The sequence below is a fragment of the Erpetoichthys calabaricus genome, chromosome 14 (assembly GCF_900747795.2).
Source record: "Erpetoichthys calabaricus chromosome 14, fErpCal1.3, whole genome shotgun sequence".
Classification (NCBI taxonomy): Eukaryota; Metazoa; Chordata; class Cladistia; order Polypteriformes; family Polypteridae; genus Erpetoichthys; species Erpetoichthys calabaricus.
This window is the reverse complement of record NC_041407.2, coordinates 13,930,788-13,949,017: the sequence shown is the minus strand read 5'-3', so window position 1 is coordinate 13,949,017 and position 18,230 is coordinate 13,930,788. Positions and strand designations below refer to the sequence as shown.

Below are 18,230 nucleotides of genomic sequence, written 5' to 3'. Positions count from 1 at the left end.
AACCTGGTAAGTTGGTGCCAGGGAGAAAGGGCATAAAGGATCCAGAAAACTGTAAGGGCCAATTAAGGACCCACAAAAGTAAAAACATATATTAGTGGAAATCATTCTCTTTAAGTTTTGAGTGTGTCACAATGAATACCCTGGGGGAGCTACATTTCCAAGAAGGTTAGAAGGAAAAGATCAGAAGCTGGGAGGGTTTTCCCATGTTTCCCAGTGAAACGCTGATGCTAAAGAGAAAAGGCTGTGTAGCTTTTTTACATAGTGAGTAAGGGAGTTCAGGAATACAGGAAGGGATCTGTGGAGGAAGGGCATTAGGACTTATTGGAGCATTTCTAATCCTAAGTACCATACTGGTATGTGGTTCTTACAAGGCGGATAAAAACAGCCCCATTCACAGAGCCTAAGAGTTTCGGGATAGGAGTTTGGATATTGGTAAGTGCTCGGCCTGCTAGGGAGACTGTTGCATAAAGCGGCAAAAGGGGTTAAGTCACTAGGAGATTGATCAGAGGATGATGTGAAGAGTGTTTTCAATGTTAATGGACTGTGTTACTTGAAATACTTCTTCTCCCACATACACCCCTTTCTATTATTAGAAATTTGTTATTTAAAAAAAAAAAAAATCTTTTAATAAAGGTCTTTGTTTTTGGCAAACTGTTCAGGTAACTGTATCACAAAATGGTGTCCTGTTAAAAATATATATCCCTATTATTCCACACTTATAGGGCATCCTGTGCAAGTGACACCTGCGATGACCTCCTTATCCAGTGGCGCATTACAAGAGTAAAACACACCTTTTAAACAAAGATGCATGGACTATAAAACCTTTTATGGGGCTTTCTTGAAACTTGTATTGTATGCATCACTATTATGAGAATAGCAACCCACTTGCCTTACCTTCATAACTTTTCACTTTCATTGTTGACACCACCCCTAATAGTTAGGGACTTTTAAGCCACATTCTCCATTTGACTGAACAGACATATTGGTTTGCTGAAGCTTGTGAGGGCAGTGTGAGAGTTCTGGCTTCTCAAAGTTACCACTTTTTAATTAATTGGATTTGGTTTTATAAGTTATGTTACATTACTCCCTGCATCTAAATGAACCTATTTTACTAAGGGCATGGGCAGTTTCTGTCAAATTGTAGGGTGCTTCTTTATAGCCTCACTAACTGTATAGTAACCTTGAAAATGGATCCAAGCACCTTGGTCACTCTCTAGTGGCACGCCTGGTTCAAGTTACTGTTTTGGAAATACATAAAGTAAGGTCTGTACCACTCCAGAGAGGTTATGAATAGCACCACTTTATTATTTTTAGGTATTTCGTTTCTCAGTCCTGGCCTGGTGTCTGGGCCTATTTTGACAAGTGGACCTGTTAATTTGAAAACCCACAAATGTCATGATTACAGTAATGTCTAAGGATGATTAGCTATTCTCTTACATTTTCTACTTATCAATCATTGTTTGAAAGTGTTAAACAGGAGCAACGAATTAGCTATTGAAAACTGTTGAGAGATTTCTGTCAGGTTAAATGGCTTCTGTACCACAGGGGAGCAGTGCAATGCATGTCCTGCTTAGGTGTTCACTTGGGTATGTGTTTTCAGGGTGCATGCTCATGAGTTTGCCTCACTGTAAGAAGTGGGACACGAGAAACCCCATTGCCATGCACCTGCTGGGCCACCCTAGTGTACTATGAAGTCACAAGAAATGTGGTGAGAAGAATTGAATGCTAGAACAATTTTGATGAAAACAGGCTATTTGGTCCAACAAGGCTTTTCAATTCTATTCATCTAATTTCTCCCAATTAACATGGAGTCGAGTGTAGCTTGTGAATGTATAGACACACTTGAAATGCCTACTTACGAGATTGTGTGGCCTGCCAATTGTAAACCAAGTGCTGCTAATTCAGCCACTAATAAGGAAAAGAGCACAAGTTAAAGGAATTTTGGCATAGGAGCCCATGACTGCAAGATATTTCTTGTTCCATCCATGGTGAAGCAGCAGAAACAGGCCTGGTTTCAGTTTACTCATGGAATTTTTAGTAAGTGTAAACTGTGGTTGATAAATCAGTTGGGTATGGTGTCAAATTCCTTGTCTACAGCATTTTAATCTCGTGTGTGTTCTGTTTGCCAAATACTGGTTGTTAGAAGATTTTGTAAAAGAATATTAAGTTAAACGCCTTCTCTGCCAACGGAGTTGCAATCTACATTTGGGGTATGCTCATATACTGATTTTTCAAGATACATGCACTAATTCTTCCTTTTGATTGTTCCTCTCTGTGAAGAGTGGGAAAGAATAAATTACATTTCTTCTTCACTCCACGTAGAAAATTCTCAGCTTTGGGTGTCTAAGATGAGACACAAATATCAGAATTGATTGTATTACTCTTGTTTGGAACCAGAAATTTGCCTGAGGAACCACACTGTTATGTTATGGTATGGCAGTGTAGGAACTGTCAGAGTCCGGCTTTTCTGCTTCCCAATGTTAAAATTGAAAATTTCTGAAAACATTTCTCCCTATTTCAGTTTCTCCATCTTCAGTTCCTTTTTGAAGAAGTGCTTCATCTCTACCTCTAGTTCTGTAACTCCCTTTGTTTTCATCTATCTCCTGCTCACAGCCTATTGAAAGCAATAACATACGCTGTGGCAGGGAGAGATCCTTTAATTTGAAACAAAGACAAAATGAAACCCTTTCAGCTTCATGGATAACAAAATCGTCGTACTGTAGTTGTGCTTCTGTTTCATGACAGACATTTCATAGTTGCTCCCTTTGTGACCTCTTATTGTACTTGATGTGTTCCATTTTAATTGCATTCTGTTATTTTGTGTAGATGATTTCCACAGCAGCCTCTTCTGATATGCTTTAGACATAAAGTGGCATGATTATTATTATCCAGGCAAATTACTGCAGTCACAGAGCAAAAGCGGTGGTTAGGCCTTGCTTGCTACAACGCAACCAACGTTTTAAACTAACTATCCTTCAGTTTCTTCTGTACCCCTGATATTTAAAGGCCACTACTAGAATGTTCTCCCTGAGTTTGTGCCTCTTTCATTTGTCTGCAGATACATTTACAAAATTCACCATCAGATGAAAATGCAGGCAGTCTACATCCATATTTCTCCTTCCTCAGATGAGGAAAATAATATATAGATACAGTAGATAATGCAGAACTAGAATTGACTATATTCAGCAGGGGATCACAGAGTAATTCTCATGCTTTGGTGTCTATTCAGACTTGGTTGCTAGGCAAAAGGTCTTCTACTGAACTTCTGGCTACTGACAGTTTAGTAAGAAATTGTGTCGACAGAGGGATTAGACATGTGCTTTGTTCTTGCACAACCTTATTTTATGATGTTTCAAATTCTCTTGTTATCTTAGATCTCAAATGCATGCTTTGTTACAAGACTTTCATTTGTAGGAAGCTCTTCTGACTTCCATATTGATCATATTTCATATTGAGCATATTGAGTTTTGAGACTAGGATCAAAACACTAATGAGCAAAACAAAATGTGAACTATACCAATGCTTTTAATACCCAAAAAGGCAATATCTTTTTAAAAGATTGCTGAGGAATTACTTGTTCTTTCATAGAGTCGTTATTTTCACAGTCTGGATGTTAGCTGAAAACAATGTCCGATTTTTAAATAGTTGACCACCATGAGTCATGTACAACATATGACTCACAAACCCAAATGGCAGCAACCAGTAAAAACAGGAAACAAGAAAAGATTAAAAGCAACTCAGAATAAACACTATTTCTTAGACCCTGACAGCAATAGTAATGAGTGCTATACTGATATAAGAAGGGCTTTTGATTATGATGATCATCAACAGCCTTGTTATTGTTTCAAATCTGTATGTTCTCATACTGTATACCCATCTTCACTATTGCTCCTTTTAATACAAATTGGATTGTGCCATCAAGTGTGGTAAGAATGCACTTGAAACTGCTTATGGCTTTAGAGAACAGCTATATTGTGTAGTGGGTGTGAGAAGTAATGCCGTGTAACACTGCTTCACTGACCACTCACCAGTCTTGGGGACCTCTTGTTGAAATGTATCTGATCCAATGAAGCATGTTGGTCCAGAGGCGCTCATCTTTGTAATTATTTTTCTCTCTCTCTTTCTTTGCTAAGTCCATTCTTCTAGTAGGCTCCCATGTTGTTTGAGACACTGATAAAAGTGGGAGGAGATAACAAGCAGTGCTGTGAGACCTCTGGTTGATGGTCCGTCCATTTTAGTGTCCCCATGTTTACCTGTAGCAAAACTGTTATGATTACTCATTAGACATGTGATAACTTTCAACATCATCACCATTACTGCCAACATGGCTCTCTTTTAATTTTGATCCCCCCATCACCCTTTCTGTATACTATATGTCCCATGCCTTCATCATGTTTGTCTTTTTTGGTTGAGGCCCTTCTTAGGAGCCACAGCCGAAGTTGTCTTTGCATACAAAATATTAACTTATTTTATTCGCTGAGTTTTCAATAGCATTAGCTTCAGCATGACATTCACAAAATATAGACTTCTTTGCCATGGTAATTAGAATAAATGTGCTTGTGGGTTTGAAAACAGGATAAAGACGCAACATTCATGTCCTTGAATCATTAGCTCATCTGGTTAGGCTGACCCCAATTCAGATGAAATTTTCATTTACCTTCATACTCTTAGTTGCGTAGAACTTCGAAAATACATTTTTAATGTAAAGCAAAGCCTGGTTTAATAAAAATGTGTTCCTTTGACATTTTCAATAATGAACAAAGTTCTTTAAATATCCCTGTTTCCTTGCATAAGCATTGGCTATGGTAAATTGGTGTCCAGTTCAATGCTGGTATTTGCTTTTTACTCAGCGTTGCTGGGACACACTGCACTTCTATAAGTCTTGCCCTAGTTTAAGCAGATTTCGAAAGTAATTGAGTTAAAACTGAGAATGTAGTGACAGCCCACTAAATATAAAACAAACAGGCTTTTGTGGTGCTTTGAGCACTAATAAATTTCTTCCAGACAAGCACAGAAATTCTAACTGGAAAGAAATGCTTCTGTTAATGAGCTGCACAAATTATGTGCTTATAAATCCTGAAATACAATCCATCTATCCATTCTTACACCTTCTTAATTTATTCCAAGGCCCCTGGTGCACAAGGGAAGACAAAAACAGGGAGAATGTGTAAACTCCATAGATAGTAACCAAGCAGGGATTTGGACTTTAGAGCTGTGAGACAGCAGTGCTAACCGTTGTGCCACCCTGCTGTAGGATTATTATGCATATTATATTATTATTATTATATTTAGTATATCCTATTGGAGCTATTTTTAGGAAATTTAACATTTCTTTTCACTGCTATGCGGATGATACACAGGTTTATATACCTGTCTGCAACTCTGCAATAAATCAACTCCACAACTGTCTTTCTGAACTAAGATCCTGGATGGCTGATAATTTTCTTGATCTGAATCAAAATAAAACGGAGGTGCTTATAGTGGGTCCATCAGCTAAAGCCCAAATTGGTCTCGGACTTCTCGGCTCTTTCTCTGTCTTTTGCTAACCTCAAGTCCGCAATCATGGTGTAATCTTTGACAGTAACCTCTTTTGAGAAACAAGTAAATTCTGTAGTCAAGAGTTGCTTTTTCCAGCCTCGTCTATTAGGTAGGATAAAGCCTTTTTTTATCTTCTATGGATCTTGAGAAAGCTACTCGTGCTTTTGTTTTTTCTCACCTTGATTACTGCAACTCGCTGTATTCTGGGATTAGCAAATCTCTGATACACAGGTTACAGTTGGTCCAAAATGCTGCTGCTCGCTTTCTGGTTGGGACAAGAAAGTATAACTCTGTTTCTCCTATTTTAGCTTCTTTACACTGGCTGCCTGTCAGTTTTCGAATTGATTTTAAAATCTTGCTGCTAGTTTTTAAATCTTTATATGGGCTTGCTCCTGCCTATTTATCCGAATTGTGTGTTTTACACCAGCCATCCAGAGTGCTTAGATCTTCTGGTCAGTTGTCTCTTGTTGGCCCTTGTACCAAGTGTAAAACCAAGGGGGACAGGGCTTTTGCAGCTGCTGCCCCTCGCCTGTGGAACTCTTTACCACATCATATAAAGGAGTCATCAGCAACTGAACTGTTTAAAACACGATTAAAGACTCATTTCTATTCACTTGCATTCCGTGACCTTCAGTAATACTGATGGTTTCGTCATTGTGATTATATAACATTACTTCTGTTTATTATTTATTTTATTTTTATTTATGTTCATATATTTTTATTTCTATTTTTGTTATTAATGTTGTTTGTTTTTCTTTTATTCTATTATTGTAAAGCACTTTGGCCACAGCATTCCTATGTTATTTTAAATGTGCTATATAAATAAATTGACATTGACATTACTATGCTTTGCTCTGGCCCTGTGTTGTTAGACCAATCCGTCTTTATATCTTTATTTAAACTTTCAAACTGCCTTTTACTTTGTTTTTCTCCATATAGGCAGCTAAATAATATGTTTTTGAAAAAAAAAGAAAGGCAAACAGCCATATAGGCAGTCCTACTACGATAAATGCATAGCAAGATTATTTCAACACTGATTGACAATGGATTCCTCCGGAGCTCAGACATTTGTTGAACTACATAAAGCTCAGCAGAGTGCCATAGGATGTTTGGCCAAATAAATCGGATTACTTATGCAGTGCAAGCAAGACCACTGAGAAAGGTACTATATATAAACAGAATTGAATTTCACCCACTGACTCAAGTCATTACATCACACCGTATAGAGCTTCAAGTGCACAATGGGAGCTAATGCCTAATCATTTAAACCATTTGTTTTTTTTATATAGTACCTTTAACACTGTACACCAATGTACAGTTCAAAGTGGAAGAAATGAATTGGAAAAAATGAGTCAGTTCAAATACAGAATGTCAAATGTCGCAGGAAAGAGGCTAAGCAAAAAATTAACTGACAGGACATAGTGGGTGGCCAGTGTCACTGCAGAAGAGTCAATAAGAACATACAATACACATACTGTAGGTGCAGCTGATGTAAAATGTGAGAGAAGATGGGTGTAATTGTTAACACTGATGAAGCTTTAGGGTCACATCTAGTGAGATGATATTCTCCAGGTACCAGACATGTACACATTCAGATCTAGACAGACTATAGTAATAACTTCGAGCCAAGGGTTTTTATGAATTTACCCCTAAAATCATTGCAATCTACTGTAGCCTTTCAGTCAGTATAATAATTTTAACTATTAAAAATCTGGAAACAACAGTATAAAATACTGCTTTTAAAACTTAAAATTGTCAGCTTATCCTGTAACTGATGTTACCTTGTCACTGAGGCAGTTTTCTTTCTTGTATCAATATACTTTATGTATTTTGAGATTTGTATTTCAGGTTTTCAGAAAGGAAGATTTGGAATTAATTGAAACTTGAAATAATCTATTCGTCCATTTGCTTGACACACTTATTCCCTTCAGTAGAGTGAAAAACAATGCATCCCAGCACACATTATTTCATATACAGTACATGCTCACCCACCCCAGCCTAAAAAAAAAAAAACGACCTAGCATATCTTGGGCTGGAAAACTACTATATGGAGGAAAAGCCAAATGGACACGGGGAAGACATGCAAATCCTACTGAGATGGTGACAAGATCAGGATCCAGCTGTTTGTCCTGAAAACCATGAGGCAACAGAAATAAAGACTGTGCTACCCATTGAAATTTCCTTTTTACTGTTTATGGATGGGGCTGAAATGTGTAGAATGGCTTGTAAGTTATCAGCACGCTACTACCATAGATTTGTACTAGGATGTTTCCCAGTTACAGTAGTCCTCTCATCTTTATGGTCTCCTCAGAATGCAATGGTTTAATTGAACTCAAACTTGTCTTGCTTGCACCTAAAGGTCTGTAATCAAGGTGCCGTTCAGTGCTACCTTCTTGATTGTAAAGCCTCAAATTTGAAGTGAGAACAGGTGACTTAGTTGGTAGTTAGCATTTCCTTTGCAGTCTTCTGCTGTCCTGCAATACTGTAGAGATTTGTCACCTGAAGGACTACAAACCAGTTGGTATTTCTGTAAGAATCCTAAATTTTGAAAGTACAGTAAATGGCCCAAGGGATTATGAAGGAGTGGACAATGGGAAATGCAGTCATTGTTCATCTAAGTTTTTCAGTTTTCAACAATGATAACATCAAACTATTTTTTTTTCTTGACACACTCTCCAAAGGGGGCTTCCTTAATAAAGTGGGAATAATTCAGATAATACACCAATATATGGAATCATTTCAAAAATGCACTATTTTCCCCAAATTAATCAAACCAGACATGAACAAATTGACAAACTTTTAACAAATTGCAGTAAACCACATCCAGTTTTCCTCATCCCAAAACCCGAATTTAGCTTGCAGCACAAAGGCTGTCTTGCAACATCTCATTTGTAATGTACAATTAAAAGAGTGTACTAGATTAAAACACACTGCCCCCCATAATAATAGAAAAGGTAGGCTGCTGAAACAGATGTATGATTTATTTACAGTAGGTTGTCAAATTAGATGAACGGAGGCATTTTGCAGATTACTTGATAGTTTCATAAGCTAGTTACATTTTCATAAAATCAGAGAAAACAGAATCAAACCATTGTGTACACCAACCTTGCAATCCAAAGACTGATTAGACATTATCAAGTGTTCATTGGTTTTCCTTTTTTCAAGATTTCTGGACTGAGTTATGGTCAGAGTCACCAGGTTAGTCTGGAGAGAATCCAGACTGTAGTACATCATCATCAATGGCTGCCAGAAATCTTGCATCTTATGCCTAACATTTCCACATGGCCTGATATTCACCGATCAGTCACAACATTAAAACCACTGACAGGTGAAGTGAATAATGTTGACATTCTTTTTGAATTGACACCTATCAAGGTGTAGTGTGTATTAGGCAGCAAGTGAACAGTCAGTTGTTAACGGTGACCAGTTAGAAACAGGAAAAATGGGCAAGTATAAGGATCTGAGTGACTTTGACAAGGACCACTATTGTGATGACTATACGACTGGTTAAGAGTATCTCCAAAACGCAAGGAGCTTCATTTACAAATATTTGCATGTGCACAAAAAGAGGCTCAAAATGTGCATGCGCAACTTCTCAGATAAACGTCACGATTTATAAAAGAAAATTTGGTGGGGGAACATATTTACAGCATCTCTGACCCATCCGTACACAAAAGTGTTGAATGTGACATACAGAGTGTATTTTATTTTCCTTTTAAGAGCCTAATGTGCACATATTTGAACATTTGGGAACAAAAATTGAACACTCTGAGGAAAACACATCCTGACATTTGAAATTTAAATCCAGGACATGAATACTTGAGTCTGCTTAATCCAATTTGACAAAGCTGAATATGATTGCAGTCCATCATAGAGTCCACTCAAGCACACATTCACATTTAGACCAAGGCCAACTTGGAATCGCCAAATAATATAACCCACACATGTCTGGTGATGCGAGAGGAAAGCAGTAGTACCAAGAGGAAAACACACAAAGACACCTGGTAGAACACGTAGTACATTACTCCACATGCATAATGGATTTATGAAGCACTAGGCTAACCATTGGGATACTGCACTAATATTATATTACATTACATTATATTATAAAAAAATTTTCCATACATCATACTAAAAATGTCAAATGAAATAAAATAATCAAATTAATATAATACCAAAGGAATCCTAACTAGTGTATGTTTTTTGTGTTAATAACATAACTCCGTGAATTGATTCATGTGGATAAAAGATAAACTAGACAAAATATGGTACGGACTTGGACAGATGCCAAGCTCTGCACTGATTATTGGAATATGAAAACTGAGGCTTAAATGTCAGAATATCTGTGATGTACCGTGCATTCATACTTCCAGCAGAATGATAAAAAACTGAATAATGATGCACGGTGAGCGCAGGCCTTCTTTGAGCTCTTTGTATTATTTGAAGGAGCTTACATTTTACTGCCACTTTGTTCCACCTAAACAGAAATTTAGGTGTAGTTACAATGCCCATAAATTAATTTTGCATGCCTGCTTTCATCTTGTCAGGGTACGGTGAGCTAAAGTCTATCCCTGGGCAGGGGGTCATTTCATTGGATCAATTAAAATATCTTGATACTATTTGCATTATTTCATTGAAAAGTATTATATTATTAGAGATCTTCATAACATTTAAGAACTCCTACCTTTATTTTTTCAGGACTTGTAACTTTTTTATTATTGTTATTGTCACTCTGACTGAAAAGCTCCAGTATTTATGCCATATGATACACAAGTGTCATCCTTCACTAAGACAATAATCTGCCCTGAGTAGTGGCCAGCTCATGGCATGAATATGTGTGACCGTACTGTTGGTATATGGAAATACATGGAAGTTCTTCTCACCTGGCACTGATAACCAATAAGCCATAATGTTATGAAAGCGGATGAAATGGCTAAGAACAATTTAATGTATGTTTATGTTTAATTTTTTCCAGTAGAAAAATTTTGTTACAGAAGAATTAGATTTTCTTGCAAAACATAATGTCAAAAACTGATGAATGGTTTTAAATTTTATTAAATACATTGTAATTCTCTATTAACACTGTAATAACTGTGGTGGAATTAATAGATGGGGACATATTTATGAATGATGCGTTCAACCCTTGCTATTAAATCCCAGAACTAACATTCTGTGAATTATTGAACACAAATGAGATGCAGATAATCCTCTTCTGAATTTAAAGACGACAAGAAAATTGCTGTCTCTGTGTGCACAGCAAAAAGCACGTACAACTTTACTTAAATGGTTTGAACTGAATGTTGCAAGCTGAAGGAAATCTAGAATCTGCCTGTGTTATAGGTAAATGGATGGTGGATAGATTTGCAAGGTGTTCAGCAAACAGAATATGTTATAGACTGAAATGACAGAACAATGTAGAAGAGGCTTTGATAGATCCTCATCATTAAAGACACAATACAGTATATGGTGAAATATAATTAGATATATTAATGTTTGGAGGATGCTCGAACAAAGCTCAGTCGTCAGTGATCAATAAAGAAAAAGACTAGAAATGTATGATGGGTTGAGGAAAGGTCTGGAGAAAACATTCACTCTCAGTGAAAGACAAAATATGAATGTGAAAATTGAATGATTGAAAGGTTTAGAAGAATCTGCATGGGCCTTCATCTCCATCATCAATGACTCAATAAAGACATAATAAATGTGTCACCAGATATGACTGAAGAATGCTGATGAAGCTTTAAAATTCTTTATTGTCAGTGGATCAAACAAGACAGATAAGGAAGCTGTCAATTAATATGGCAAACAGACATTTATGCTTCAATGCTCCTTCACTGCCACTCAATGGCTCAACAAAGACAAATTATGACTACTGTATGTAAACCGAGATAAAGGTGTGGAAAAAACTTGGGTAGAACGTCATCATCACTGGAAATCCAGTGAAACGTCTAACTGTAGACTGGATGATGGATTTGTTAGCAATAAAACAATTCAAACGAAAATGGTGTGGAGGCAACTTTGGTGGACTTTTATCATCAGGTAGTCCTACATGGGTCAGTGTCTATATTCATTGATCCATAAAACTTCAATGTCTTTTGTTTTTATCCTTATTTCATTTTTTAACTACAGTACTTATGAACTGTATACAAGTAAGCCGTTCATCAAGCACTACACAAGCCTGTTATAGCCTCTGTCCCTGCCACTCCTCAGTAATAATTTTTAAAAGCATATTTATTTTGTAATCATGTTTTTGTTATTACTTTGTATTTATTTAATGTGGGTGGTACAGTAATGCATTGGTTAGTGCTGTTACCTCACAGATCAGCACCCTGAGTTTGAATCATACACCCAGCCATTGTCAGTGTGGAGTTTGTATGTTCTCCTAATGTCTATGTGGGTTTTCGCCCGCTTCCCCAAAGACGTACAGCTTCGATTAATTAATAATAATAATTTTTTTTTGCATTTATATAGCGCTTTTCTCACTACTCAAAGCGCTAATTGTCAAAATGTAAGTGTGTGCCTGAATTAGCCCTGGGTTAGTAACTGCCTTCTGCCCAGTGCTGCCAGGAAAGGTTGTGGCCCCTCATGATCTTTAAACTAAATTACGCAGTTTGAAATCTTATGCTTGCTTGATTCGTGGAATACCCTTGCATACAGCCAGATGTAAATTTTCAGAGAGACACTGCTTTAATGTTCTTGTATTGCCACAGCAAAGAGATTGGCAAGTCTGGAGCAGGGCATTTCAGTTTGCTTCATGGTGAGGTGTAAGACTAAAACTAATAATTGTCCGGGCCAAATTACTCTTTTCTTCCTTTACCCATCTACAGGTACTTAATTACCTCACTGGATCGAACACATGCAGGGTTCTACCGGTGCATTGTGAGAAACCGCGTTGGCGCTCTGATGCAGAGAAGAACAGAAGTTCAGGTGGCATGTAAGTGCACTTTTACAGTATATGAGAGTGTCGAGTAACTTTACTTTACTATGTTATTTTTTTTTAATGACCACTGTTCTTCCTGTGCTTCTCTTTAATGTGCCTTACTTTTTCTCTCTAGCTTTATGTATCTTTACTAAGTAATTCTTAACAACCAGCAGTTCCATCTCTCTGAATTTTTGTTCTCAAAGGTTAAAATAAAATCCTCTCCACTGTCAGTGCTGTGCTAATTCTGTACCTTTGTTTCTGTCAAAAGACACTGGAAAACATTCTCTTTCCCACCTAAGGGTGCTACTCACAAGACTCATTACAGTGGGAATGTTGTGCTTAACTTGGATAAACAAAAGAAAATTTCTTAAACCACCTCTCCCCTACTCCCCCAGTCTGTAGTAACAGAATCCATTAGCACGTGAATTTCAGAGATTGAATCTTAGCTCCTTTTAACAGAGAAGTTTATACCAAAGCTCTTTGTCTGCCCAGCAGAAATACTTATTGGAGCTGAGATTCCCTGACTAGCCAATTCGCTCTTCTCGTGGTTGGAAAGACTTCACCACAGAATTGCTTAATTAAGTAGGTAATGAGAAATTAGTAAGGCCTCACTGTTAATGACAGGCAGTAATGAGGAGTGTCATTAACGATTCTCACCTTCTGTTAATTACTACAGTTAAAAGTGATCAATTAGAAGAGACCCTTTTTGCCTTTTTTGTCAGAAAATGAGCTTGCTTGTAATGGTAAGCACTATAATGGCATCAATATACAGATCTGGAAGAATGGAAGAAGCAAGTGGGTTATAAAGTTTAAAAAACATGAAACTACTGAAAGAAGAGCATTTTGTGTTTCTGAATGGGGAGCAGGGAAGGAAAGTAATGACCAGTAATAATAATGTGTAGTGGCCGTCTTGATAAGGGGATCCAGCTCCGCAGTGATCAATATACATTCTAAAGGATTAAAAAGACCAGTTTAATTTTACTCCAAACATTTTTTCATACTTGTAAACTTTGAATTAACTCTCCTCCCTCACAGGTATATTTATGTAGATGAGGGAAGTTGTGTCCCCTAGCAGCTTAGTGGGCGTTAAAACATATACTAGATGGAACTGTCTTTATTCCACTCTAAGGTCCTTTATACCTGGAACTACTTCATTCAACTGATAGTTCGGCCCTTTCCCAGCAGGCTCAGTTACTTGGTTACACAACTCTAAAGCTGCCATCCTTAATGTGGCACTTTATTACCCGGGAAATTGGCAAGGACCTGCTTTAAATATGTTTAGTCTCTAAACTGTGAGAGTGTTAATCCAGCTGAAACCAGTCAACATTATTTGCTTTGTATAAAGAAATTATTTATTGCTCTTATGCAAAGATTGCCTTTGTCAAAAACAAGTCACCTTATCTAACTAATATTGATGGAAATGTTTTGTTGTTAAGGGTTGTCAGATTTGCAGTTACATATACAGTATGTGTATATTTTTAAAACAGTTGACTTCCTTTCAGGACAAGAAAAACAATCACTGAGATGGCATACATTTAGGTTCATCAAAGAATTCAATTCATCTGGTGCATATTTTTATCCATGTTGTCCCTCAGGGTACCCGGACGAAGCCAATAACCAGGAACACTTGGATAATGGACATATTAGCTGTTTCTAAAATATCTTGGTTTGAGGCTGTGTTCTAATAATATCATCAATAATAGTAAACTTTATTTATACAGCATATTTCCTACATGTTGGCAGTAAAATGTGCTTGGCAAATGCAACAAAACAAAATTAAATGTAACTAATAGCCCTAAGCAATATGATATGGACAATGTCGAATAACAATGAAAGAGAAGAAACAGACTATGAAAGGACCTAAAACAATAGGAAAAAAATAATACATATGTACTGTATATTCTGAGACCTGCTTAATCAAATTCATGGGTGCAGGAGGCCTGGACTGTGGGCACAAAAAAAGAAAACATCCAAGACGGGGCACCATTTCATTGCTGGATCCAATCACGTCCATACCTACACTCACAGTGGGGCCAATTTATGGTAAGCTGTGTGTGTTTCAGAATGTGTGGGGAAAACCAGAATGCATGACAAAAACCCTGCAAGGATATGAAGTAACATGTAAAATCCATGCAGTCAAAGACCGGGTGTACACAAAATGATAGATTTGTGAGGCAGCAAAGCTAACTACTGTATCATTGTGTCATTCAAAATGACTATACTGTATAATTTAATAAAAAGAAGTATAGTAGTTAAAAGCATCAGAAAATAAGTTTCAATTTTCAAAAGACTTAATGGTTTCTAGTGTTGTAGTGCCTACTGCTACGAGTGGTCCAGGCTTTTGAGTATGCCCCTTCACTTTTAATTATAGTTACATTTAAATCAGAGGAGAAGATGATATCGGACTAAATGCCTTTTATGTTCACCAATCCCCTTCTTCCTGCCAGGCCAGTGCAAACAGGATTAATCTCTTATAAAATGGATGTGTAAACTGCTACTACCCTGTCCGCTGGTGATGACCTACTGCATGTAATCGTCATTAACTGATTTAGTGTTGCTTGCACACTCGTTGGGTGGCTTGCATCTCTCCCGAGAGAATGTTTTCCCTATTTAGTACAAACTAGTAAAACAAAAAGTTCCTTATGGTTGAGTATAGAATTATAGAGACATACACTTGAGTAATCCAGCTGGTATATAAGCCTTAATCAATCGGTACCTGAGCTCTGTGGTGGGCAGCTGTAGGCTAAAAGCAATCAATGAGTTAATACATTCAACAGAAAATAAACAACCTGTCTAGACGAACTGTAGCCTGGTAACAAAATATCATGAATTAACAGTCTACTGACTTGAACCCTTTTAAAGAGGTGAGATATTCTCCCACCCAAGGATATGCCATGAATGGTACACCACAAATGTACTGAATATCAACATTGTGGCTGAACCTTGTGATTTGTTTGTTTTACCCATTAGCACAAGTCAAATTTGCTATGTGTTTTTCCAATGACTTTTGGCAGATCACTTCAAAACATAAAAAAAGAAATAGTAATCATTTTATTATATACAGTGTCAGTCACTTGCACTGCACTGTTGCCTTACAGCTCTAGAGTTCTGGATTTAAATCACAGGCCCAGTCACTGTTCATGTGGAGCTTGCATGCTGTGACCACATCTGTATGTGTTCTCCAGTGTTCCTGCACCATCCTAAAGGTGTTCATTTTAGGTCAATTGGTAACACTGATTTGTCCCAGTATGAGTATGGATGTTTACATGACTCGGCCCTATGAAGGACTGGTGTCCCATTCATGGTTAGTTCCTGCCTTATTACCTGCTTTTTCTGGGACAAGCCTTCCAACTACTGTGACCCTGCAATGGATTAAGTGGTTCCGATAATTAATCAATCTGTTATATATTAAATATTATTAGTTTAGTTATACTGAACAGTTGGTTAAAAGCTATAAAATTATTTTTTTTCAATATATTAAATAATTATAGTAATGCATTTTGCATTTCCTTTATCTGGGCTATTGCAGATTAACATATACAGTATGCTGACAAGTCTTAAAACTATACACCAGCTCTGCGACTCTGGGAAATCCAGTATCTCAGATAGACTTTCCTGCAGTGCCCACTCAAGAGACTATCTGAACCTGATTTGTTTATTGACAGGTGGTCCTTGTTAATAAGGAATGATGGGCTTTAATGCTAATGCTTCACACTGTGCTCTTCTTCTGCTACCCTCACAAAAATAAAAACCTGCAATTCCGTAGAAGTACAGAACTAAGTCAAATTGAGCATTAGATGTTATGTAATATCAATTAAATGGAAAAGCAAGAGCCATCTGTCTCTGAAACTTTTTGCTGGCTCCCAGCTCAGCTGAGACGTGACACGCTGGAGTTGCTTTATCTTGTGTTTGATGGGCAAACCCTTGTGAGTAAAAGATCCCATTGCCCAGATGTTGAAGTAGAACACTTGGCTCAGCTTCATTTTTATTATGTACATCTCCTCCCGGAGACTATGGACTGAAATCTTAAGACAGAATAGAACAGGAACTGATTGTCACCTTTGCATTCTGCTTTGTGTTTCAGATATGGGCAGCTTTGAGGAAGGAGAGAGATCACAAACGGTGTCTCAGGGGGAGGGGGCTGTCATTCCAGCCCCTCGAATACACAGCTTCCCCCAGCCCCAGGTTACATGGTTCCGGGATGGACGGAAGATTCCACCCAGCAGCCGTATGTAGGTGACCCTCAAGGCTCCAATATTTGTTTTTCTGGTAAATGATAATAAACATGAGAATATTGTATCTCTTTTAGGTCTTTTGCTTGCTTTTACAGTCTTGTATCATTGCGGCATCCTTAGGGTTACATTTTCAGTGGATAAGTATTGTCTGGAGTACCTATAGGGGTTGATTTCAGGTTTCCACAGGAGTTCAGATCTTAACAGGGAATTTCATAGTTTCTCGCTAATTACCAATGGTAAAGACAATTTCCTCTGAAGGACAGGAGGGGGCAAGTTACCCAGGATGCAATAGGGAGAATGACTCTACCTTCTTGAGGCTAAAAGCCCAGTCACAATAGTCACAGCAAGTCTTGTGCCGCACACTTTAGATACCACCACTGCACATCAACCCTAGTAAATGATCGTAAAAACCTTGGTAGCACCAAGATGATTCAGTGCATTTGCATTTAGCACATGAGATACTAAATGTGAGGCAGTCTGAATAGAAAGCTGCCCTCTGTGCTATTGTGATAGGGTTGGCCCACAGACTCGGCATGACGTAGTGTTTGGAAAAACTGTGGGAGGAGACAATAGGGTTAGAGCAGAGTCAAACTGCAATAAACATATTAAATATTATTTTTTAAATAGCACATTTATGTGGGGAATGTCACCACAAAGAACTTCACGTGATAAATGCAGAAATTGCAGATTCTCTGATGTGGTCTTGTTAACATGCATCACTATTAATTTAATATATTTGCACAGTAATTTTTTATATAACTCATGTAAAGTCTTATGTGGGAGAAGATGATGATATATGTGAATTTCCCATTGGGATTAATAAAGTATCTATCTATCTATCTATCTATCTATCTATCTATCTATCTATCTATCTATCTATCTATCTATCTATCTATCTTTCTTTCTTTCTTTCTTTCTTTCTTTCTTTCTTTCTTTCTTTCTTTCTTTCTTTCTTTCTTTCTTTCTTTCTTTCTTTCTTTCTTTCTTTCTTTCTTTCTTTCTTTCTTTCTTTCTTTCTTTCTTTCTTTCTCGGTACTCTGCCAATGTATTTGCTTTCCTAAAGTTCACTTTGTATTTTGACGTTTTAATCCTAAATCTTAAGACTCCAATTTTGAGAAATTCTCTTTCACCGCTGAGGCTGTTCATCTTTGACATAATATAAAGTAAGTTGTGCAGAAAACTGGTGTATGACCAAAATTAGGTAGTGTTTCCTATCTTAACTGGCACCTTTTGGCACCCCCTGCTAGGATATCTATGATTGGGTTGCGCAACTTGGCATGTACATGAGCATGCCAGTATCTGTTTGGATATCAATTTTGTCTGTATTTGACTGTGTATGCAGTATACAAATGAACATCCAGAATTTAAGTTTGTCAATTTTCTGTCCGGCTATACATGTATAATTGTGTGCATTAAGTATCATCATGTATTCATGTGCATACAAATGAGAATATGAATTAATACGCTTGCATCTATTTGAGTATAGTTTAAAACTCAGTGTATGCATACAGTATTTATATCTTGCTTGTGTGTGC

General features: G+C 37.3%; 1 protein-coding gene across 6 annotated transcripts in view; it reads left to right on the top strand.

Moving 5' to 3' along the window:
• The window catches only part of sdk2b (sidekick cell adhesion molecule 2b), a 419,662-nt gene that overhangs the window by 286,704 nt on the left and 114,728 nt on the right, over positions 1-18,230 (top strand). For all 6 annotated transcript variants that reach the window (XM_051936527.1, XM_051936529.1, XM_051936530.1 and 3 more), the window contains exons 4-5: positions 12,366-12,472; positions 16,545-16,692. In XM_051936527.1, the coding sequence (XP_051792487.1) occupies positions 12,366-12,472; positions 16,545-16,692 (255 nt within the window). The remainder of the gene's footprint in view (positions 1-12,365; positions 12,473-16,544; positions 16,693-18,230) is intronic.